The sequence below is a fragment of the Natator depressus genome, chromosome 26 (genome assembly GCF_965152275.1).
Source record: "Natator depressus isolate rNatDep1 chromosome 26, rNatDep2.hap1, whole genome shotgun sequence".
NCBI lineage: Eukaryota > Metazoa > Chordata > Testudines > Cheloniidae > Natator > Natator depressus.
The window spans coordinates 10,812,836-10,837,530 of NC_134259.1; the positions used below are offsets into that span (position 1 = coordinate 10,812,836).

The following is a 24,695-nucleotide window of genomic DNA, read 5'->3' on the forward strand; positions in this document are numbered from 1 at the left end:
CCATAGCAGAGGCAGAATTGAGCCCTTATGGCGTAGATGGGTTAATGCTGCTTAACTAAGCTAATAAAAATACTGACCAAAAGAGAGAAAGCACACTGACAGACAAATGCAGAGGACATACATTTTATTTAATTCACAATAATACACCTATTTCGCATTTGAGTATTTAATGGTTTATAAAGATATTCAGGAAACTGACCTGAAATCAGGCTAAAAAAGCTCAATTTTTGAGAAATCAGAAACATTACCAGCCATTTTGGACTTTGCTGCTGAAAGCATGAGCATGGCGTTAGCCTGTGCACAAGCTGGTCCTTTGAAAAGCACATGTCTGCCTCCAGGGTGCTTTTGTTATAAATACATTAGCAAGATTAGACATTGTTTACTTCTAAGAGGGAGGGGACAAAACACACGGGAGTTCCAAACTCCAAATCCTGGTTATTATTTCTAAGACACTGCATTATGACTCCAAATCAGAGTTCCAACAGCTGTTTTGTTAAAATAAATATTTATCCTTAAACTGCACACAGAGAGCATAAAGTCCATTGTTATTACATGCTGCTTTGTGCCCTGTGGGCCAAATTCTCTGCTGGTTTATTCATGTGATCCAGGAAATTGGTGGAGTTAAACCAACCGAGAACGTGTTCCTTACTACTTCACACCGTGTACTTACATTGCCCTGCTTGATACTCAGTTGTGATTCGGCTGTACGTAGGCATGTGCTTATAATTAGTGAAAAATCTGGAAGAGTAAACCAGATCTTGAATTTTCTAAAGGAATCCCGGCTCCTCAAAAATGATCACTCAAGACTACTCTGAGCATGGATTTCCAAGGCTGTTTTTCTTATTCAGTGATGTCCACTGCATTGCCCCAAACCCTGCCTACTGATATGAAAGGCTCTGCTTTCAACAGACCTGCTCTGGTTCCACTGTGCATGGGATGGGAGGAAGGCAGAATTTCAGGGGTTATGTACTGCTCACTCACCATGAAGCCTAGCACTGTGGAAGCTTCCTGCATGGCTGTGGCTCTTGAAGGGAGATGGGGCATGTGCAGCAGGCAATCAATTCCTGCATGTGGGGGAGGGAGCCCAAAAACCGTGGGAACTCTTCCAGCCACGAGCCCAAGTCGTGGTCCTACAGCAACTCATTTGTGGACGCAGCCAAAGGAAAACAGAATCCCTAATACCCAAGTCATCTACTCAGGCTGGGCATTGGAAACAGGTTATGCCTCTACCTACCCACAAAATAGATGTTTTGCTCTTGAAAAGCATGAGTGACATGTTTCAGTTTCAGAAAGTCAACCTTTTCCCTTCCCACAGTTTCTAAATGCTTGTAAAACTGACATGTTCTCTCCTGCCACGTTTTTCTGCATCCAGAAATACTATGTTAAGGAAGGACCTATTGCAAATTTAAACAGATTAATAATATATGCTGTATAATCTTTAGTTATAAAAAAGTGCATTAGGGTCTCCAGCTATCATGGCTGATAACGATCATCTAATGAACTCTTTAAAAATGGTATTATTTTCTTAGCAGTTGATTCACATCTGTAACTAATTGTATTTGATTTTGTTGCCATTGTCTATACAATGGTTGGAAGGAAGGGAATAACCATCACAAAACTAGTCAATATTATTATATTTAACAACAAACATTTGAAGTGACCAGGTATAATCAACAACAAACATTTGAAGTGACCAGGTTAACTTTTAGTCAAAACTCATACAGAGTAATCAAGAACAAATAAATAATTTACTTCACAAAAATAAACTCTACATCTCGGAGCTTCAGAATATGATTGCGAGTCATTCCAAAAGCCCGTAAGGCAGAATGGGGAGAATATTTGAAACAGATATTATATAAAATGCACAACTTTCTTTAGAATTTATTCTAAACAATTTCACTAACTTTTTTCACTTCCCACTTTTATTCTCAAGCCTTTGTGTTTGAAATAGAAATAGATGGACAAATCACTATTTAAAAATGCTTTTCATTTGTTTCTTAACCATGCGTAACAGTTATGAAGTCTACAGGAGAAGGAACAAGTTCTCTTTTGAAAGCAGACCATATAGTAAGTCACTGGAAAAGGCAGTGTATTATCTTTAAACGGGCCCGGGGGGAGGGAGGGAGAGAGAGAGAATGAATTTTAAGAGATGAAAGTAGAGAATGGCAATTTTTGTTGTTCCTCGGGACATGGTTAAGTTACACACACTCTCGGGAAAACTTTGCTATTTAGAGTCACACACATGCCGTTAGCTCAGGTAGAGTTTGCTTCTTTCTCCACTCCATCTTCATCATCAACAACCTAAAACCAAAACCCAGAAGTTGTTTAAGTAATTATTTTCAACTTTGCTTCACTAGGACAACACAAGAGCTCAAGAAAGAGACCTAAGTATAAATGACAACATTTGTTATTCAGACACAGTAAATTACATTGAACCTGATCTTAAGAGCTACTTAATTCCCAGAGAAAGCAATGGGAGTAGCAATTGTTCAGCAGCATTGTATGATGATGGTCACATGAAAGAGGTGAGCCACTCACTTCAATCAAAATGACATGAGGAAATTTGACTGAAATAAGAAGGTTGCGTAATGCTAAGGGCAGACCAAGTGGTTACGAAAGCATTGAGAACATTCATTAACACAGACCAGATGTTTAACTGGAGAATGTATCTGAATTTGTATTTTTGCAGACCCAGACTTATCTTAGTACATACAGAGCAAACATTTGTTCCTAGTTTATTATACTTATCAGAAGAAAGTCCCCAAAACACCAAAATATTGTTCACTGACCAAAAAAAAAAGTTGTTCCAAAAACTTTCCAGTTATAAAATCCATCACACGTTTCTGAGACTAGAGCGAAGCAATACATTTGAAACTGAGTCAATAAAAAAAGGAAAATAACCTTCATGTGCTGTGCTACTGGAACAAAATAACACTACAAAATTTAGAGTACACAGTACAAATGCACGAATGAGGAAAAATAAAACCAGCTGTAACTATGTGAGGAAAAAAAAAATGTGTCGGGCTTTTTTCCCCACCTTATTCCAACAAAGACTCGATCTGCCAAACCATGCTAGAAAAAGATTAATAGATTCATAGATATTTAGGTCAGAAGGGACCATTATGATCATCTACTCTGACCTCCTGCACAACGCAGGCCACAGAATTTCACCCACCACTCCTGCAAAAAAAACCCTCACACCTCTATCTGTGCTATTGAAGTCCTCAAATCGTAGTTTAAAGACTTCAAGGAGCAGAGAATCCTCCAGCAGGTGACCCATGCCCCATGCTACAGAGGAAGGCGAAAAACCTCCAGGGCCTCTTCCAATCTGCCCTGGAGGAAAATTCCTTCACCACCCCAAATATGGCGATCAGCTAAACCCTGAGCATATGGGCAAGATTCACCAGCCAGATACTACAGAAAATTCTTTCCTGGATAACTCCGATCCCACCCCATCTAATATCCCATCACAGGCCATTGGGCCTATTTACCATAAATATTTAATTACCAAAACCATGTTATCCCATCATACCATCTCCTCCATAAACTTATCGAGTTTAATCTTAAAGCCAGATAGATCTTTTGCCCCCACTGCTTCCCTTGGAAGGCTATTCCAAAACGTCACTCCTCTGATGGTTAGAAACCTTCGTCTAATTTCAAGTCTAAACTTCCCGGTGGCCAGTTTATATCCATTTGTTCTTGTGTCCACATTGGTACTGAGCTTAAATAATTCCTCTCCCTCTCCGGTATTTATCCCTCTGATATATTTATAGAGAGCAATCCTATCTCCCCTCAACCTTCTTTTAGTTAGGCTAAACAAGCCAAGCTCCTTGAGTCTCCTTTCATAAGACAAGTTTTCCATTCCTCAGATCATCCCAGTCGCCCTTCTCTGTACCTGTTCCAGTTTGAATTCATCCTTCTTAAACATGGGAGACCAGAACTGCACACAGTATTCCAGGTGAGGTCTCACCAGTGCCTTGTATAACGGTACTAAAACCTCCTTATCTCTACTGGAAATACCTCTCCTGACGCATCCCAAGACCGCATTAGCTTTTTTCACAGCCATATCACATTGGCGGCTCATAGTCATCCTATGATCAACCAATACTCCAAGGTCCTTCTCCTCCTCCGTTACTTCTAATTGATGCGTCCCGAGCTTATAACTAAAATTCTTGTTATTAATTCCTAAATGCATGACCTTACACTTCTCACTATTAAATTTCATCGTATTACTATTACTCCAGTTTACAAGGTCATCCAGATCCTCCTGTAGGATACCCCTGTCCTTCTCTAAATTGGCAATACCTCCCAGCTTTGTAACATCGGCAAACTTTATTAGCACACTCCCACTTTTTGTGCCGAGGTCAGTAATAAAAAGATTAAATAAGATTGGTCCCAAAACCGATCCTTGAGGAACTCCACTGGTAACCTCCCTCCAGCCTGACAGTTCACCTTTCAGTAGGACCCGTTGTAGTCTCCCCTAGATGGATTCTAGGGATTTAATCTGACTCCTCTAATTTATTAAACAAGTTTTCCCATTCAAGGTTGATTTGTGGTCCAAGACCCATGCGGGTTGCACCTTCTAAAAATGGAAGTTTTGCAGGAAGCAGAGGCATTTAAAAGCATCCAGTCCCTATGGAAATGAAGTTTTTCTTCAGTAAATTAAAAAAAAAAAACCACCCAGAAATAACCTGTTGTAAGTATCAATAACTCCCAATGCCATAGATGTTTCTGGGTTAAATACTGTTATTTCTTTTATATTGCCCCATTATCCATTTGCTTAAAATACCATATCATCGGACTTGCAAATTATGTACTTTTAAAAAACTGTATTCTAAATTACTTGAGCAGAACTCTACATGCCTCCGAGGGGGAGGAGGTCCTGTCTATACATCAAACACACACCTTTATATTCACTAGTATTCACATACCTGTTCCACACCTTCCACTTCTGGAATATAGAACTGTAGCATGTTCTGTATCCCATTCTTCAGCGTTATGATAGAACTGGGACAGCTAGTGCACGAACCCTGCAACTTTAACTGTACAATCCCATCTTCAAAGCCTTTATATATGACATCACCCCCATCTTCCTGAACTGTTGGCCTGAGGAAACAAACAGAAAATATTACTGCAGGTAATTTTTGTTCTAAAAATTTGTAAGCGTTCATTTAATGCTCATGTAAGAGTGAGTTCTAGGAACTAAAGCCCGTTCTTTTTACACAAACTGCTCTAACATGGGCAATGACAGAGCAAATGTCTCCTTAGAGTGCCCCAGGTCAACATGTCCCAACCCTGACCTGAAGGGACCAAAGCTCTTTCTCCGGGGCCGTATCTACACTACCACTTATGTCGGCAAAACGTACGTTGCTCAGGGATGTGAAAAACACAACCTCCCCGAACAACAGAAGTTTCACAGGCGTAAGCGGTAGTGTGCGCAGCACTATGCTGGCAGGAGAGCGTCTCAAGCCAAAATAGCTGCTGTCCCTCGTTGGGCGTGGTTTAATTATGTAGACGGCAGAGCTCTCGTCTGTTGGCATAAAACAGCTACACAAGAGATCGTACAGCAGCGCAGCTACTTTAGTACAGCTGTGCTACTGGAAGCTCTATAACGTACACATAGCCCAAGGCCTATTGATTCCTTGGCTAATGAGGAAATGTGCCAACTTTGACGAGTTTTGTGACTGGGAGCTGGCCTGCGATCCCTCCCAACCCATGTCACACAGAACTAAGAGTTAGCCATCAGATAGCATCAACAGTTGACAACTCTTGACCTGGGCTAGTGACAGAGACAAAGGCTTGACAACTCCCTCGCCATCCATTCCTATGTAAAGTTTGAGAATTCCATCATGTGTTCTACTAGTAAAAAAAAAAATTAGCAGCAAGTACTTAGTGAAAGAAGAGAGCAAGAGTCCGTTTTAAGTTCTGAACTGGTATTTTTGCAATTGGCAAGTTAATATGGAAAGAGAGCTACAAGCTTGTAGAACATCTGTCTGGATTTTTACAACCAATAACAACTGAGTAATCACATTTCTTTACATTATACGAAGAAGTTATAATTAACTCCCACGATAAACAGCCTTCACTTCCACCCCCATTGCAACATCCTGAACTTTCCAACAGGCATAAATTTTAATGGTCACCAATTCACTCTCCTCTCTGTACGGTATGAAGGCAGAATCCTCAGTAAGCTGTAGAACTGGAGGATTTTTCTTGCTAAAATGGTCTTCTGTGTAGTATTAGAGCTTGTTGCAAACTGAATGTAGTAGTATGGGGAATAATGATGACACATTCTAGAGGGTTCTGAATGTTTGTTGTGCTTTGTATACAGAACGTATGGAAGAAAACAAAGTATGTATGGGCCTGATCTGGTTAGTTGATGAGGCACACAGCATCTCATAGGATTGGACCCCAGAGCTATTGACAATTCCCCAATCTAGTCTCCTGTCACAATGAACAAATGACCAACTTTATAAATGCATCCCCATAGCAACATTTTTCCAGATGCCAAGCTAAAAAGCATCGTGTTACTTGAACAGAAGCTCTTTATACCAATTCCCAGAACAACACTTGAGAACTTCACCCCTGCTGGAATAATTTAGGATTTGGTCACATTTATTATCAGCAGCATCAACAACTTACACTAAACAAATCACCTCAATTCCTGGAAGCCAACAAACAAAAAGCAACTGATTGAGAACTCATTCTTCCTTTATTTGAAAACAAGATTTTAACATGTTACGGCACAATTCCAGTCTTCCCTTCTTTCCTCCCAGAGTGCAGCTGGCCGGTGTCAGCTGCCTTAGGCTTGCGGGGCTCGGGGCTGTAAAACTGTGGTCCCAGAGCTCGTGCTCCAGCCTGAGCCCAAACCCGAACGTCTACACCACAATTTTACAACCCCGTAGCCAAAGCCCCATAAACCCAAGTCAGCTGACATGGGCCAGCCACGGGTCTTTAATTGCAGTGTAGACACACCCTCCTTAGGCTTCTGATTTCTTTGCTTCTATTTTTGATGTTCTTCAGTGTAAACAATGAATTCTCTGTGTGTATCACTGGGCTTATACAGAGCTCCTGGAAGCTATTCAATAAGGATATTGACACAACAACACAGACTACTGCAAATGGTCTGTTCAACAGCCTCCTGGCCAACTGAGAAAAAGGACAAACAATTTTAAAAGAACTTCTGTGGAATATAAAAGAGGCAACTGTGGATTTTAAGGCTAATGTACCATGGGGGTTTTAGGCAACCACATAACCCATGACAGCAAAGCTTACTTAATGCTGTCTTTCAAATTATTTCTACATACCAGAGGTGCCCAAACTTTTTTTTTGCTGAGCCACCCCCACGACCATGCACACCTCTCTTTTTCTAAGCAATGAGGGGAGGAGTGCCTGGTGTCACGGTTTCAGGGCAATTGCATCTATGTTCCCCACTCGTGGTCCCTCAAGGGCACCCACTCTAAGCTCCTAGCTCCTCAGCCATCACCTTTCTTGGGCAGAGACCTGCGTCTCACTCCCTCTTGCCCAGGGGATTATTAAGGCTGCATAGTTCCCTGCCTACAATGTGATCTCTCCAGCTGCCTAAAAGGCCAGCAACTGCACTTGGCTTTCTCTCCAGAGGCTCTGACCAGTGTATTACCCACAATTTTAAGTTACCACACAGCTTTTTCTAAGCAAGCACATTTATTAAGGTGAAAGCATGACAGAGAAAACATGTTAAAACAATAAAAGAACCTACACGCATGCTAACAGGCTTACCAGGGGTCACCCCCATCTCCAACCTCAGGCTCCAGTGGGTTGTTTTTCCCCTGTGGTTACAAGTTCGTAACAGTCTAGATTCAGAACCAGAACCCAGGCTGGGCAGTTCAGCTGTTCTTTACGCAGCTTAGGCCTTTGATCTCCAGTGTCTGTGAACTGGTACAAGTCATTCCTCAGGTTGTAGCTCCAAAGTCTCGCTTTTTGCATAACCAGAGGTGGGGAATTCGCATTAGCCTCTCTCTAGGTATTCCCCAGGAAATACTTCACTTCTCACTTATTGTCCCCAAAAGTCCGTTCCCGTCTAGCACATTTTCAATATAGTCCTTTGAACTCCCATGCCTCACATCCCATCTCTGTCCTGGAGAGTGACATATGACCCCAGTCCACAAACGTTGCATTTAACACACTGGACCCCAAAGATACTCAATCAAGGATATGCAGAAGATTGCCATGTGCTTCACACCTGGTACCTGCGAGGGCCAGTTGGGGAGACCGAGTACTCACCACATGGCAGTTGAGGAAGCCTTCTGCTCCCTGAAGCTGCCAGGACTTGGCTCCCTGCCCAGCTCCATTACCCCTACGCAGGGGAAGCAGATGGGGCTGACCTGAAGGGCCAGGATCAGGAGGAGAGTGAAAGACTGCACCCCTTGAATCCTGACCTCCCTGCCGGACACAGCCCGCTCCTGACCCTGGCACTTCAGTGCGACCCCATTCACTGTCCAGCAGGGGAAAGAGACAGCGCTCCTAGCCTTGGAGCTGTGCTGAAAGGCTGGGATCAAGAGAAGGCTCTGTGTAGCAGGGGGAAGGGAGTGGCGGTACTCCTGGAGTGCAGCCTTCAACTTCCCACTCGCAGAGCTCCCACCAGTCTCTCCTGCCAGTTGGTGGACACAGCTGCAGCTGTGAGGGAGTAAGATGGGCAAAAAGCCTAGTCAAAGCAGGCAAGACCACCCCTCAGAGTTCTGTGTGCTTCCCCCTGCCAATACAAAGCCTCCTCCTGACCCCAGCCTTCAGCCCAGCCCTGTCACATCCTCTGCCCCTCCGTGATAAAACTTGGCATGCCCCCAGGGGGAGGGGGATCAAAGGGGGACACACTCCAGTTTGAAAACTTCTATATATACACACACACACAATACATATAATTAGATAAGATTTTCCTCCTCCCCTCTATATCCCTTCCTCTTCTTTGAGAGATGAGTTTACTATATTTCACTATATATGTGTCACTATATTTCAGCTGAAATATCTCCCTTACAATTTATTTTTATAAGAGCTTTCAGAATGCAACATTTTATAAAAAATTATAAATAAAAAAAGCCCAAGTTGGTGCATTTTCTTGAGAAATGCAAATTAATTCTATTCACTTACACCGTACGTAAGAGTGTTTGCTCCTGGAACGTGAGATTTGTATAAGAAGCCATAGTCGGTGACAAGAAGACTTCTGAAATACATTAGGCATTTCCCCACATCCACATTTCTGTACTACTTATTTTTTTTCTGTTCACTCTGGGAGGTAGTTAAAGAACTGTACAGGGGGCTGACCGCTGTAAATGAAGTAGATACGGTATTCCTGTGCCAGAACAGGTCATCCCAGTCTGGTCACTTAAGAGGGTGGAGCAGCACTTAGGGGCTATACAAGATTAGGGCGTGAGAGACCAGTCAGGAATATTCAGGACACTAGAGGTCTCTGGGAAAAGCTGCAGAGAACAGAAAGCTCGCTGCAGGCCCTCCCCGAAAAGAGGGTCAGATCATCACAGAGCCAGTGGAGGGACTGGCCGGCTGACCTTCCGGGGCTGAGGAGCCAGTGCTGGGAGGCTGAAAAACGCTGAGAGCTAAGAGCCAATGGCAGGGCTAGCTTGCTGACTTTCAAGTGCCAAAGCCGGTGCTGGGAGGCTGAAAAGGGTAGAGGAATAGGGAGCCAGGGGAGAGGCTAGCCAAAATTGTCCTTCCTGAGCCAAAGAGCGCCAAGGCCAGAGAAGGCTGAGAGCAGCAGAAGGAGATGCCAGCTGGCTCTTGGAGTCAGAGAGCATTGTGCTGGAGAGCAAGGGCATGCTGGGGTTGTATTCGATGTATTGCCTGGATTATGGTGTTGGAATTTATGTGCATGGGACTTCCTTTTGTAATAAATTAAACCCACAAGGGCTATTTACACTCAAATACACCTCAGGGGACTAGGAAGGAGAGAAAGAGGCAGTTGTGCCTGTCCTGCTGCGGTTTGCAGCAGAAGGATGCTCCAGGTGGGGCTGCCTTATGACAAGAACTGAAAACCGTCTCTTAACTGCTCTAAACGCTATATTAGTGACTACCAGATTCTTATTTCAAGCTGTGTCAAAACCCAAATATAATTGCTGTAGAAAAAATATAGGGATAAACGTTTATTGAAGCTCAGATGACTTCTGTGCGTGAATTTCTGAGATATAAGTTTGAGATGATAGAGGTTACCCTACTTTACTGAACATGAAATATTAAATGATTTAAAACTCATCTGAGAGCAGCAAGGTGTGAAAAACAAGGGAGATGAATATATGAAGGGGGAAAAAAAAGAGTGCTCACCACAAAATCGAAGATGTTATTCTTATCATTATTTTTAGAGATTTAGACTGCAGTAGCACCTAAAGCTATAACCAGGTTTGTCCCAATGAACTCATTTTAAAGAACACACTCTACTATGGGCTGCAGGATCCTACCGTCTCCTAAAATCGTCTAGGAAAGTGAAGTTTGAATTGAAGGGGTCAGTTTGATTCAGTCAGATCCTTCTCTGAACTGGACACTGTTTAGCACAAAGCTAGTTTTCACAGGGAACCTCAAGGTGCGATTTTCAATGACAACATGAACAAATCTGGCTTGTCTGTGCACCAAGCTGAAATATGCCACGTTACCCATTTAATTTGTGTAATCCTAAAAATATTTAGAATTGCATCACTCTGAAATAATCCAAAACACGCCTACTGTGTGACAATGCTTTAAACTAGCAATGTTTAAAGTTACCTTATTCTAGTATCCAGAAGTTCCTTAATCATTAATACAACTTCGTCGTCATCTTCTGATGCAGCTTTAGGGGAAAAACAAATGCAAATAAAAATGTTGACAGCGCCTTATTATGGTTAATACTACTGTGGTAAAATACTTGTAAAAACAATATTCTTTTTCCATGATTAAGTTGTACCAACAATACATCACCAAAGGACGCTTCTGAGAGCTAAACTCACAGTTAAGTCTAAGATGGTGTAATTTACAGCACATACATGACACTTTTTAGATTTTCCTCAATATTCTCTCTCTTACTCACACATAAGCATAACCACGGTTCTTCTCAAAGCACAGAGAAGCCCTCTGACAGATCAAGCTGGTGTTATTTCACATGCAGAGAGGAGTAGCAAGAAAAGCAATTAACAGGATGGGATACAGATATGTGGGCTAACACAGGCAGCCCTGTATTACAACCTACTCCTCCCTCTGGCTCCTCAGCATGTAAGTTACACCAGCACAGATTTCTCAATAGCTACACAAAGGGCTGTCCCTAGCTATTCTGGGGCCCTACCCAGCACTCACCGGGTCGCTGCACTTCCCGCTGCCGGTGAGCGTAGGCCCGGCTCTGCTGCAGAGCTCAGGGAAGTGGGGGCAGAGCTAGGGCAGGGCAAGGGAGAAGCAAGGGTGGGGGCCCTGGGGAAGAGCCTGAGCAGGGGTTGGAGCAGCATGCAGCTGCGCAGGGTGCTCTACGCAGCTGCGTACTTTGCGACTGAAAGAACAGCTGACGGCAACAGATGGGCTACCAGGACACCTCAACACAGGCAGAGTTTCCCTCCAGCTCAGTTTAGCAACTCTTCTCTGCATTCTTGTTGGAACCGTATTGCAATTTTACAATTAATCCATTAACACAGGGCATTTCAACACTTTACAAAGGAGACCAGTGATCTTTATAGCGAGCTTGTAAAAAGCAGACTGCGTCCCAACCTCCAACAGTTTTGTACACACAGCAACCCAAGCACTTTAAAAAAATGTTTCAAAACAAAGAAGGCGAGAACAGCCTTGGCCAAATCCTTTGCTGGTGCAAAGTCAGTGTGGTGCCACTGAAGGTTGGAGGTTTCTCTAAAACAATGGTTTTCAACCTTTTTTCATTTGCAGACCCTTAAAATAATGTCAAATGAAGGTGCAGACCCCTTTGGAAATCTCAGACATAGTCTGTGGACTCCCAGGGGTCAGCAGATCACAGATTGAAAGCCACGGTTCTAATAGATATGCTCTCAGAATTCTCTGGGGGAAGTTCTATGGCCTGTGTTATACAGGTCAGACTAGATGTTCACAAGGGTCCCTTCTGGCCTTGGAATCAATGAGTCTATAAAATTTGGCCTCAGCATTGCACTAGCTGAGAACCTGGCCCCATATTCATAGTCAGACTGCTGCTCTAAACCATTTGTGTATTATTAGTTTAATTGCACCTTAGGCAGACCACTGAATCTTGCGTGTTAATTTTAGCCATTTATACTGTTTCAGTTATTCTCTTCTCACATGCTTGCTGTGAGGCAAGTTCATTTCCTCTGAACATGATCTATCAAATACATCAACTTAAGAGAGGACTAAGACCATATACAAGCATAAGCCCGTCGTGATGAGTTCCACTTACCTGTGTCTGTACGAGGTGCCTCTTCAGTAATTACAGGTAAACCAGAGGCAAAGAAATCCATTATGGTTGCATAAATATCTGGTTTCAGTAAATTCCAATCCCAATCTTCACTCACCTATAAAAAATTTAAGAAAAAACCAAATATAGTGTTTCTGCCTCATTCCAAAAATGAATCTTATAGACGGCCCTTTGTCCATCTTAAAGGCACCTTGCTGGGCATTAAGGCCTGAAATTTAAATGTTTCAACAGTTTTACCAAATCCAACACGAAATAGAAAAGTTTTCATAAAATTATATTTAAAATATTCAGTAAAGAGGTCTAGTTGTTTGGATTTAAGCAGTTGCCTGCAATGTTTGCCAGCCAACTGCTGTATAAAATATTAGTGTAGAAAAAAACAAACAATGCAAGATGAAAAGAACCTAAAATCACAGATGTTCTGCTAAGATTTATTTGTGCCAACAAACTGTTTTTGAAGCCTGTTTATGTTTCGGTTATGTGTTCTATTTTTGACATCTCATGTGTTGTCCACTAAATGGCATAGCGACTATACAGTGTTTATGCAGCTATGGATTTATTACACAATACCTCCTAGGTTGGGTGGACTCCTGAGTCCCAGATGAATAAGCTTTGCCAGTGGGAGGCAAAGGAGGGATTTTGAGGCAATACATAATGCACTTGTTTGCATTTATGTGTATCACTGTTCTTTGTTAGATAGACTTTCACCTTCACGTGTTTGTAATTTTGTTGCCTACTATTATCTAGCCTAAAAGGATACGAACCTTAACACTACTTAATATTTAATGGAACTTCTCTTTTAGCGCGAGTAATAAAAGGACCATTTCTGGAGCAGATGGCTCAGAGCTCTATTCACAATGCCACGTGCATGCTAGATCAGACAACACTGATGCCTTTAGCATGCCAATCCATTTGGATTCCCAAGATCTGTCCCTGGCTACAGAAACTTACTTAACCTAAGTATGCCATAGTAAATATGCACATCTGTAAAATGTGAGGCTTTTTATTCAAATTTAGAGGAAAGGGAAACACAGAAGGGCAAAATGTTTTATTAAAAGTTTACTCAACTGACTTCTAACATTTTGATTAGAACTGAAAAAGTGCTGAGCACCTACAACAATTCAAGTCAAGGTAAGTAGTGACCTTCGGCGGCTCTGAAAATCAGATTCAAGAGACAATATTCTCAGAAGCCGTAACTAGAACACAGTGCCCTCCATAGCTTTATGGTAACTATATTTCACTTTATGAGAGATTATGTTGAAGAATTAAATTAATCCCTGTAGTGAATATTTTGAGGACTTTCTAGGTAAAGGTAAGATTTCTCGTGTACGTTATGCAAGCCAAGGAAGGATCTGCAAGGAGTGTGTTCCTTTCACCTCTCCCTGCAGACTGGACATGCATCAGCTCATGTTTAGACCATTAGAACCGCTTTTCCGCTTACCTTTGTGACTGTGATGAAGTCTGGCCCAAAGAAGACACTTTTAACTCCTTCAATCCTGAACAACTGTCTGCAAAAGAAAGTTAACCACAAGTCTGCAGTCACAAAAAACACTAAACTAAAAGTTTCTATCAATCATGTTCCACTGTGTTTCTTGCTTTCCTGCGAGAATACATTTCTAGAGGGCAATAATCACTTAAGAAAATAAAACCATTAAAGGAGATTGGCAAAAGATTCTTCTACAGTTTAAGTGCTTCTATTCTTTATCCATGCTCATGGAATTCTGCAGCTTGGCATAAGTAGAAAACATCATAACCTGGCGTGCGATACTGAACAGGGAAAAGTAACATGTGTAGAAGTATGAAAGAGTTAATGCTCATGTCTCTAGCTCCTGTTTGAAGCAATGAGGTATTCTTTATCCATAAAACTACTGAATCAGCATCAAGATGACCGACACACACATCCCAACATTCTTGGCATGCAACTGTGGAAGGACAGGGACTCTTCCTTAGAATAGTAGATTAGGTTGCTGAAAACTTTTAATTATAATCAATTCTACTAAAAGCTGTTCTGAATTTTATCATCACACAATTTTGTTGTTACACAAATTCAGACCAGCACTCTAAAACTTTAGAACCAGACAGGAAACAAGAACTCACTGATTACAAACTATTTTAATTATAAAATAATTGAAAGAGAGTTTTAAAGGCAATCTCAACAAATGCTCAGTTTTGTTTGTGTGGCCCCAGGAGTCAGTGATTTCAAATCTATACAACCTTAATACCTAGACCACAGATTAAATGACTGATTGTTGTCACACACAGGGATATGATAAACAACAGCTAGAACAACCAGAAGTTAAATCTGGCATTTTCACACAAAACACTGCAGGTAACCCTAATCTTGAAAACAGAGACAGGATACATTTTCGGTAAACCTAAATAGCTGAAAAACAGACTTCCTTGAAGGGGAAATCTATACAACTCAAAGATGCACAAACCAGATACTTTACCACAGGTTATGTATAGCAAAGGATATTGAGGAGAAGAACTTTCCTACACATGTAACAAACAATTTTTAAATGTTAAAAATGTAGCTGTGTGTGTTGTGTGTTTTTTTAAAATATCACCACACCCTAATTTGCTTGATGGACTAATGGTCCCAAAATTTTACTTTAAAAAATATTTCGGAGTTACACGTGCACTCCAAATCATCTAAAGCTAGCATAGCTGATATTATTCTTTGAAAGATTTGTATTCTCACACCAAAGCAAATGGGCATCCCAATTACAAAGCCTGGAAACTGAGATATAAATGGTAGTGCAATAAACGCTTTACTCTAACTGTGCTGGTAGGCAGGCCAGCATTAAACACAGAATCACAAGATGTGAATATTCCTTGTACTTCCTCAACATGTACTGTTCTTGGTTTCCTATACAGAAGTTCATTTTCAGACATTTTGCAACAAAATCATTTTCCTCCAGTTATTTGTACTCTGCAATCTAATATAATTTGGTTTATACACATCCTGGTATTTCCGCACTCTGCTAATGGGATCTTGGATTGTAAACAATCTCTACTGGATGCACTGAAATACCTTTCACACTGCATCTGCTGTTCTATACATGTGGGCATTTATACTACCTTTGAGCTAAAGAACTTCATTGGAAAAGCTCCTGTTTGGCTACAAATCAACTATAGCATTTTGGAAATATTATAGCAATACATTGGATAACGCTACATTTCCCGGAGAGAGGATTGCATTAGGCTGCTTTCACTTGTGTGCAGTATTTCCATCATGTAAAAGAGCAAATTAAACTATGATCTTGGGAAGGTGACACTATGGCATTTCCATCTCTCACCCTCCCATTGCAGCCTCTCAACCCACATACACAGCAGGCATAAGGAGCATTATCTCCAGAGGCTGCTATCGATGCAATGGCAGATACCAGGAGCAGTGCTTACACCCACTTTTCCCAGAAAGCAAGTTTGCAACAGTTCTCCAATGCATCTCATCACCATCAGCAGGCGAAAGACTCCTAAAACTCCTTCCCATCCCATTCCCCCACTTTCAGACAGATTTTTAATGGTGTCCCAGCCCTTTTTTTTACCCAATGAAAATATAGCCAAGTATTACATGGAAAATAAACTGTAGTAACAATTCATAGTCCAAGTGGATTGAAATGTATTAGTCCAAGTAAGTTTCACTATGGATACTCCAGATCTACGGCACTGAGGGCCTTTGCAAAAGGTTATACACGAAAACTAGAAAAAAAGGGTTCATTACAAACTTGAGTAATTTTAATTTTTCCACTGTACTGTTTGTAACACACCCATATTTTAAAGGAAGAAAAAACCCAATGGCTTCGAAGCTAAAGTTAACAGTGTCAGAGTCGTACTGTGCCAAAATTAGTAAACTCTTTCAGTTTCACGTACCACATTTATGGACACTTCCTTATGTTGTCTGCCTCATTACACTGTGAGATGGCATGACTTTAATGGTACTACTAGTGTAAGGACTACTCACCTGAGTAAAGTTTTGCAAGATCTGGCACACAGGTATGAACAACAGTATATTTCCTTTGCAGGAATACTGAATTCTATCGTGATTTGATTCAAAACAATGAACTAGATTACCAGGAACTTAGTTATTACATTGACAGGCACAGTATAAAAATCACGATAGATTACTTTGGCTATCTGTAGGCATTCAATCTACTTTATGAAAAAAAGAAGCATCCACAATGGAAAGGCAGCAAATCCTCTCTTTAACATTCGGCTGCATTTATGACGACACTTGTATACAGATGCGTTTCAGTAACTAACACAGCTAGTCCCTTGAACAAAGTATGTAATGCTTTAACACACCTCGCTAAAGGTGAGCAAAATGCTGCAGCTGGTGTGGAGAAATCCATGGTCCTCGATTCCAGTACTTGTCTTCCTGGAATAAACTTCAGACTATTTGGATTTGGAGTGTCCTGAGTCTGAATAAACATGCATCTTACTGAAAAGAGAAAGAAGGAAATAAATGTTCAAAAGAGAAGTGGCTCATATAAGGAATAACAGAGATCCTGTTTATTTAGCCAGGCAAGGCTTTGTTTGCACAACACAGATTTATTAAAAACAGAGGACTGTGGAACACTGAAATTTATCAAGCATGGCTCAGTGAGTTCCATCAAAGTACCCATATTGACATAAAGATCAACCAATTCAGTCACTAAATTTAAGAGACGGACGAAAAGCTTAATGAAACCCTGTCCCAGCTAGTTTTAATCTCAAACTAGTTTTTATTCCCTGAGCAATTGGCTGCTCACATTCTCTGTGTTAATCTGAACAGAGCTAATACTCTGCCCCTCCTTTTTCAGAGGCTCTCTTTTTAACATCCACACTAAGGTAAGATTTGTGCCCCTTCTCTATTCTATTCTATTCAGGTTGTTATTCCATGCTCACCACTTTGGTACCTGAGCACTGTGTGGGCTCTCCACTCCAACATCATCACCCTCCTATTAAGAACACTCCAGATGCAGGATGTGGGCAGATGTACTAACCCTCTGTTGTAGATATGCCAATGTTAAGATCTTTTTGTTCCTTTTCCAGCATTATCAAAAAGGAAAAAGTATCACAGAAAATAACTAAAAAAAATGAACACACAGCCCGATAAGGAGTGTTTGTGACATTCTGGTGTGGACAAGAAATTGCAGTAATCTGGAAACCTGCATAGCCTTTCAGAGCAAGCACAGAATTCTTTTTATTCACCCAAACTATCTTATCTGAATGGACAGCTCTACCAGTTTAATTAAGCTGGCTCTGATACCGTGCTTATTGACTTTCAGCAAACACTTTGTTTTAACAATTGATATTAAAATCATTTATAAAGAAGCTGGTAAAAATATACCCAACACTTATGAAAAAAGTATTTAGTTGTTTACTCAGACATTATTATTTTAATGGGATTTTGCTGGACTGGCCAAACCTTAATAAAAAGAAATAGAATATACTTTTAGCCAAGGATATCAAAGTGCTTTGCAAACGTTATTTAAGATTCACAATGGAGCTGTGCAGTCGGTATTACAATAATCATTTTACAGATTGGAAATCTGAGGTACAGGGAGGTTAAAGGACATGTGATGTCACACAGAAAGTAAATGTCAGAGTTGGATATACAACCCTACCTCCTTATTCTCTACATTAACCACTAGATCACTCTCCTGTCCCTTCACTGCCATATTTCATTGCACGATTCGGATTCTCAAACCAGCACATCACTTTCAGCAAAGGGAAACGGATTTTTTTTTTTTTAATTAGAAAACCCTAGAAATATGTATAAATTCTGAGTACATGATATTTGGGAAGCAAGCTTATTTAACTTCAGAAACATATATGGCTTAGAATCAATCATTTTTGTTATTTTTAAAGCAACAAAAAACGAGCTGAAGCTTTCACTTCCTAAATGGCAATTTTGATCACGACTCCTAGTATTAGATGACAAATCAGGCTATTTATAAATCGCCAAATTTCCTCTGCAGGTGTCTGTCCTGACAACTCATTTGACTTTAACCCACAGCATCACCACACACGCAAGCTCTCAGGTTTCGAGAGAAAGAGTAAAAGAATTAGCATGGAGATGCTCAGTGTTAACATGCTAGAAATAGTCCTGACTTAGCAACTAAACGCCGTTTTCTGTTTTGTCACACAACTCCAACCACAAGGGCTAGAAACATCTCCCTGATTAGAGTGGCAAAGGAAGCCACCTCCAATGTGACAATATGACAAATAGCCTATAATGATGGAACTGGATGTGGTCAACTGAACATGCCCTACAAATTTACTGACTTCTCTACTGCAAAGGGCAACTGACAGCAACTCTACAGTCAAATGGCTAGCCTACAACACAACAGGATACATCATCCTCTCACAAAAGTATTGATGAGGGTTGCTATTGTACCCAGGATCTTCTCAAGTTAGAAACATTGGTTTTTGAAAAAAATCCGTTTTCCTTTCTCATTAGTCAAACTGGAACTCTTTGTATATACTGTGAATAACCAAGTTTATCATCATCTACAGTTTGTAAGTAGCATCACGCACACAGAATAAACACATTGCTTCTTTCAAGTATCTGGCCAATATACCGTGTACTTTCTTCTGTTTGATCATTTACTGAAAGAGAAAAATAAAGATAGAAAAAAGACAGAATTTAAAGGACATTTGTAGATCCGTATGCAGCTGACTAGAACCCTCAGAGTCAACCAGTAAACTGCTTGATTAAATCTGAACGTCAAAAAAAATCAATTCTGAGTTGGGTAGGTCTGAGGCCCTCTGGAATCTGCATCAAAAAGCATTTGCTGCAGTGGGCACTGAGACACTCATTTAAATAATACTTGCACTTGTGGTTGGTTCTATACAACAGGCACCCGCATAATTAAAAATGTGTATATACACAAATCTCTTTCTCCACAGCATGGCAGAGTTGGTGTGGAATCCACCAGGCAGCTGCAGAAGCTGATCTGCAATTTTCAGCAGCACAAAAGGCAATGGAACCCTTTTTTTTTCGGAGCACAGAGTCGTACAAAATATTGTAGGAGCAGATACAGTAAACTGGGGTTCCAGCCTGCGGTTTTTCAGACTACATTTGCAGATAATATTAATTTGGCACGGTCCGGGCGTGAGCTTTAGTGTTAGTGAAAGGTGCTGGATTGACAGACCTTGCTACTGAAGTCATCTGTACACACACAATATTTGCAGTGGCAGTTCAAACCTCTCTAGGTTGCCCTTCCAACGTCCCCCAAATCTGTCCTGAAGGAGGAGCCCTCTCCATCTTCATGACCCATCACCCTCTCTCCTGAAACTGCTTAACGGTTAATGCCAATTATGGTGAATGTGTATTACAAACCTGGTGGCTGAACTTTGTGACTTCGTCCTCACCCATAACTATTTCACATTTGGGGACAATGTATACCTTCAAATCAGCAGCACTGCTATGGGTACCCGCAAGGCCCCACAGCATGCCAACATTTTTATGGCTGACTTAGAACAACGCTTCCTCAGCTCTCGTCCCCTAACGCCCCTACTCTACTTGCGCTACATTGATGACATCTTCATCATCTGGACCCATGGAAAAGAAGCCCTCGAGGAATTCCACCATGATTTCAACAATTTCCATCCCACCATCAACCTCAGCCTGGACTAGTCCACACACGAGATCCACTCCCTGGACACTACGGTGCTAATAAGCGATGGTGACATAAACACCACCCTATACCGGAAACCTACTGACCGCTTTTCCTACCTACATGCCTCCAGCTTTCATCCAGACCACACCACACGATCCATCGTCTACAGCCAAGCTCTACGATACAACCACATTTGCTCCAACTCCTCAGGCAGAGGCAAACACCTACAAGTTCTCTATCAAGCATTCTTACAACTACAATACCCACCTGCTGAAGTGAAGAAACAAACTGACAGAGCCAGAAGAGTACACAGAAGTCACCTACTACAGGACAGGCCCAACAAAGATAATAACAGAACGCCACTAGCCATCACCTTCAGCCCCCAACTAAAACCTCTCCAACGCATCATCAAGGATCTACAACCTATCCTAAAGGACGACCCATCACTCTCACAAATCTTGGGAGACAGGCCAGTCCTTGCTTACAGACAGCCCTCCAACCTGAAGCAAATACTCACTAGCCACCACACACCACACAACAGAACCGCTAACCCAGGAACCTATCCTTGCAACAAAGCCCGCTGCCAACTGTGCCCACATATCTATTCAAGGGACACCATCGTAGGGCCTAATCACATCAGCCACAATATCAGAGGCTCGTTCACGTGCACATCTACCAATGTGATATATGCTATCACGTGCCAGCAATGCCCCTCTGCCGTGTACATTGGTCAAACTAGACAGTCTCTACGTAAAAGAATAAATGGACACAAATCAGACGTCAAGAATTATAACATTCATAAACCAGTCGGAGAACACTTCAATCTCTCTGGTCACTCGATTTCAGACCTAAAGGTCGCAATATTACAACAAAAAGACTTCAAAAACAGACTCCAATGAGAGACTGCTGAACTGGAATTAATTTGCAAACTGGATACAATTAACTTAGGCTTGAATAGAGACTGGGAGTGGATGGGTCATTACACAAAGTAAAACTATTTCCCCATGTTTATTTCCCCCACCTCCCACTGCTCCTCGGACGTTCCTGTTACCTGCTGGAAATGGCCCACCTTGATCATCACTACAAAAGGTTTTCTCCCCCCCTCCCCTGCTGGTAATACGCTCATCTTAAGTGATCACTCTCCTTACAGTGTGTATGATAACACCCATTTTTTCATGTTCTGTGTGTATATAAATCTCCTCACTGTATTTTCCACTGAATGCATCCGATGAAGTGAGCTGTAGCTCACGAAAGCTTATGCTCAAATAAATTGGTTAGTCTCTCAGGTGCCACGAGTACTCCTTTTCTTTTTGCGAATACAGACTAACATGGCTGCTACTCTGAAACCCTTTTCTGTGACCAAACTAACTTTATACAGATCACTGAAGACACACACGAAACTAACAATTTTTGATCACTAACAAAGACTGGCTTTGAACCAGAAATCCAAAGCTGAAAATCGGTATATGTTACTACAATCCCACGAGCTACATCGGCGACTAAAACTTGTAGTTAAGTGCTTTTCAGACAAACTAATGTTAAGAGGTTAATACTAAAAACTGCAAAATTGTCATTTCGGTCCATTTTAATTTCTCAGTGCCTTAATACGGTGTTAGTCAAATTAAAAAAGAATTGGGCAACATGCCTAACAAACTGACAGAAGGAAGAGCAAAATCACTTCATGCCTCCCCAACACCTACAATTAATCAGACACTCAAAATTAAAACAAAACTTCTAAATTTCTGTCCCAAAGATGGCCAGAGACGTACAGAAGGATATATTCAGGAGCAGACTGCTCCTGATGGTAAAGGCACTACACCTCCACCTTTACAAGATTCTATCTTGGGATGGTCAGCAGTTCCAGTCTTGCTGATTTCAGATGTTGAACAGAACACAGGATAGCAGGACGTCTCAGAGTGATCTTACGCTAAGGAGTTAAACTAATATGTATAAGCACAAGTATAGTGATTTACATCTTCAAAGCTCTTTACAAGCCTCAGCAACCAAATGAAATATCCCCATTATCATACAGATGGGGAAACTGAGGCGCGGAGTGTAATGGACTTACCCGAGGTCATATAATGACCACAATCTGGTATACAGTCTCTGAGTCCTGGTTCTAAACTCTGACTGCATGATTTAACTACCTTTCCATTAACAAAAAATCACCCAGAATACTGCATACATGTGAGATTTCAGTAAAAAGGAGAATTTATTCTTTCACCATCTTCTTGAGACAAATCTCAAGACAGCTTTACTTACTTTATGACAAAAATTAAATTTACCTGTATTATGTGCTATGGTGGATGGAAGAAACGGTTTTCTTCGTGCAAATTGGCAGAGAGGCTGTTTAGTTGTTAAGTTCAAGTCTTTTAATGTCATGCGACAGAACCTAAAGAAAGACAGATTTTACCAACAATCTCTCAATTAAGAATTTAGTTTTTCCCATCTCTCAAGAAAAGAGAATTTTGTATGCACCCAATACCACTGGATTTCAGCAAGTTGCTTAACCATTTTCCTCCCTCTTGAAGGAGAACAGGTAATGTAGAGTAGCTATCAGCTACAGGCTTATTTTCCCCTCCTCTCCACATAATTGTTGGAGGAGAAGGGAAAATGGGGTTTCAATTCCTTCTCCCTCAATTTCCAGGTGGCCAAGTAACCATTACACAGTAATCACCTTGATTTAAAATTCACCAGGACACTGCTGTGGAGAAAGGACAGCAGCTCCATTGAAGCAGTGTATCAACAGAGCTATTCGTATCCAGCAGCAGGAGACCAGGGCCCTGGAGTGGAACCAGGCCAGCTATAACAGAAAATTCTTGTCTATGCTGGTCAGGTAAACCACACCACCCATCTTGCTGAGACACACAGACCTCGAGTGGACAAAACGGCGAAGAATACACTGAAAAGAACAAACTCGAAGAGGTGAGATGGACTAAACTGATTTTCAAAAGTTTAGGTGCATATTTGTACTCAATAATTACCATGATTATATAGGTAATAAACAGGAATACAAAAAAACTGTTCATTTTCACATGCAAATTCCTGTTTTGTGCAGTCACTATAATCACCTGCACAAACTTGGCATGAAAATATCCACAATTTGAAAATCTGAGCTTTGACTTCTAACTTCCAAGAATCTTCAGACAATGATGTTGTAATTATAAGTAACAGATAAAGATATCTGTCACTAAACCACCACCTTGGATTATTACAGCAAAAATATTTTAAGATCTAATCCAGATTCCTTTCTTTACACTGCTTACTCTTTGCTTCCCTCTCTCTGGGTTTGGACAATGAAAATTAATGAAGTCAGTTTCACACTTAGAGTCAGTTTCCCTTTCAGATCTCAGCAGAAGGTTGTTGGTTTTTTTAAAACAACTTTTGTATGAGTTTACCAAATTTAAGCAATTGGGATAATTTTGAATTACTAGGGTCCTTTTAACCCTCTCCTCATTGTAGAGATGTAGAAGTTGCTCCCTACCCAGCCTTTCAGTGATAGGTCATAGGGAACATACTAAAAAAGTTAACCGTTTAAACGATTAAAAATATTTCGTTTAAACAGTTAACCGATTAAAGGGCCGATCCGGTCGGCGCAGTTGCGGCTGGGGGAGCTCTGGGCAGGTGGTGCTGCTCCAGCTGGGCTGGCCGGCGGGCCCGGGACTTAACAGTTAAGGTTATGCTGCGTTTGCGCCTTGCCTATCACAACAGGGTCCTGACCCATGACTAAGGTTCCTCCACACAACGACAACACAAATAATAAAGCCATCTTCCCAGTCACACGCTGGGTGGGGAGAGCGGATCAGATCGATAGTTCATAGATTTTTTTTTAAGGCCAGAGGAGACCATTGTGATCAGCTAGACTTCCTCCGCTTCTCCATTGCATGGGGGGGGGGGGCCGCAGGGAGGGAGGTTTAACCCCTAACACCCCACTGCGGGGGGGGGGGGTGGAGATTAACCTGTGACCCCCGAAGCCTGGCCCAAGGGGGAGACGGGGGGGAGGAGGGACGGGAAAGATATGGGGAGGTGACCCGCAGGGAGAGGGAGAAGGGAAGTTAACCTCACAGCCTGGAGAAGACGCGGGGGGGGGGGGGGGGGTTGGGGGGCGACCCGCGGGGGGGGGGGGGTGGAGAAGACGCCGGGGGGGGAATTGGGGGGCGACCCGCGGGGGGTGGAGAAAACGGGAGGGGAGTTGGGGGGCGACCCGCGGGGGGGTGGGGGTGGAAAAGACGCCGGGGGGGAGTTGGGGGGTGACCCGCGGTGGGGGGGGAGAAAACGGGGGGGGAGTTGGGGGGTGACCCTTGGGGACACCCTGCTTCCCCCTGGCTGGAGAGGGGTTCACCCCCCCGGCGGGCGGCGACGAGCCGAACCCGGGCCGGGGTCACCTACCGGCCGCCCAGCCCCGCCGCCGCCCGCAGCCACCGACCCGCGGCCGCCATCTTGTCTCTCCCGCGGCGCCGGCGGCCGGAGTCAGGGCCGCGGGCGCGAGGCTGCCCCGCCCCGGCGCCTGCGGAGGCCGGAGTCGGAGGCGTTGGGGCGGCCTCTGCCGGCCGCAGCGGGGAACTGCAGCGCGGGCGCCGCTGGGGAAGCGGCGGGGGGAGTTGAGGGGCCGCAGAGTCCCGGGAATGGGGCGCGCGCCCCCCGCAGCCCGGCCCGCTCCCCCCTCCCCCCTATTGCAGCAAACCCGCTGCAGC

At 42.4% G+C, this 24,695-nt stretch overlaps 1 protein-coding gene across 1 annotated transcript; it reads right to left on the reverse strand.

The window, feature by feature from the left end:
• Positions 1-112: 112 nt before the first annotated feature.
• Positions 113-24,490, reverse strand: NFU1 (NFU1 iron-sulfur cluster scaffold). Its single transcript, XM_074940050.1, has 8 exons — positions 24,391-24,490; positions 22,287-22,393; positions 16,700-16,835; positions 13,836-13,902; positions 12,380-12,494; positions 10,744-10,807; positions 4,932-5,106; positions 113-2,301 (listed from the first exon to the last, which is right to left on the reverse strand). Exons 1-8 carry the CDS (start codon positions 24,438-24,440, stop codon positions 2,254-2,256), a joined length of 762 nt encoding a protein of 253 aa, XP_074796151.1. The 5' UTR covers positions 24,441-24,490; the 3' UTR covers positions 113-2,253.
• Between the last annotated feature and the right edge of the window lie 205 nt (positions 24,491-24,695).

Coding starts and splice junctions, on each gene's coding strand:
- NFU1 (XM_074940050.1), bottom strand. CDS start 24,440: ATGGCGGCCGCGGGTCGGTGGCTGCGGGCGGCGGCGGGGCTGGGCGGC. Junction 22,394..24,390: donor GCGGCGGGGCTGGGCGGCCG/GTAGGTGACCCC, acceptor GTCTTTCTTTAG/GTTCTGTCGCATGACATTAA. Junction 5,107..10,743: donor CTTCTGGATACTAGAATAAG/GTAACTTTAAAC, acceptor TTGTTTCCTCAG/GCCAACAGTTCAGGAAGATG.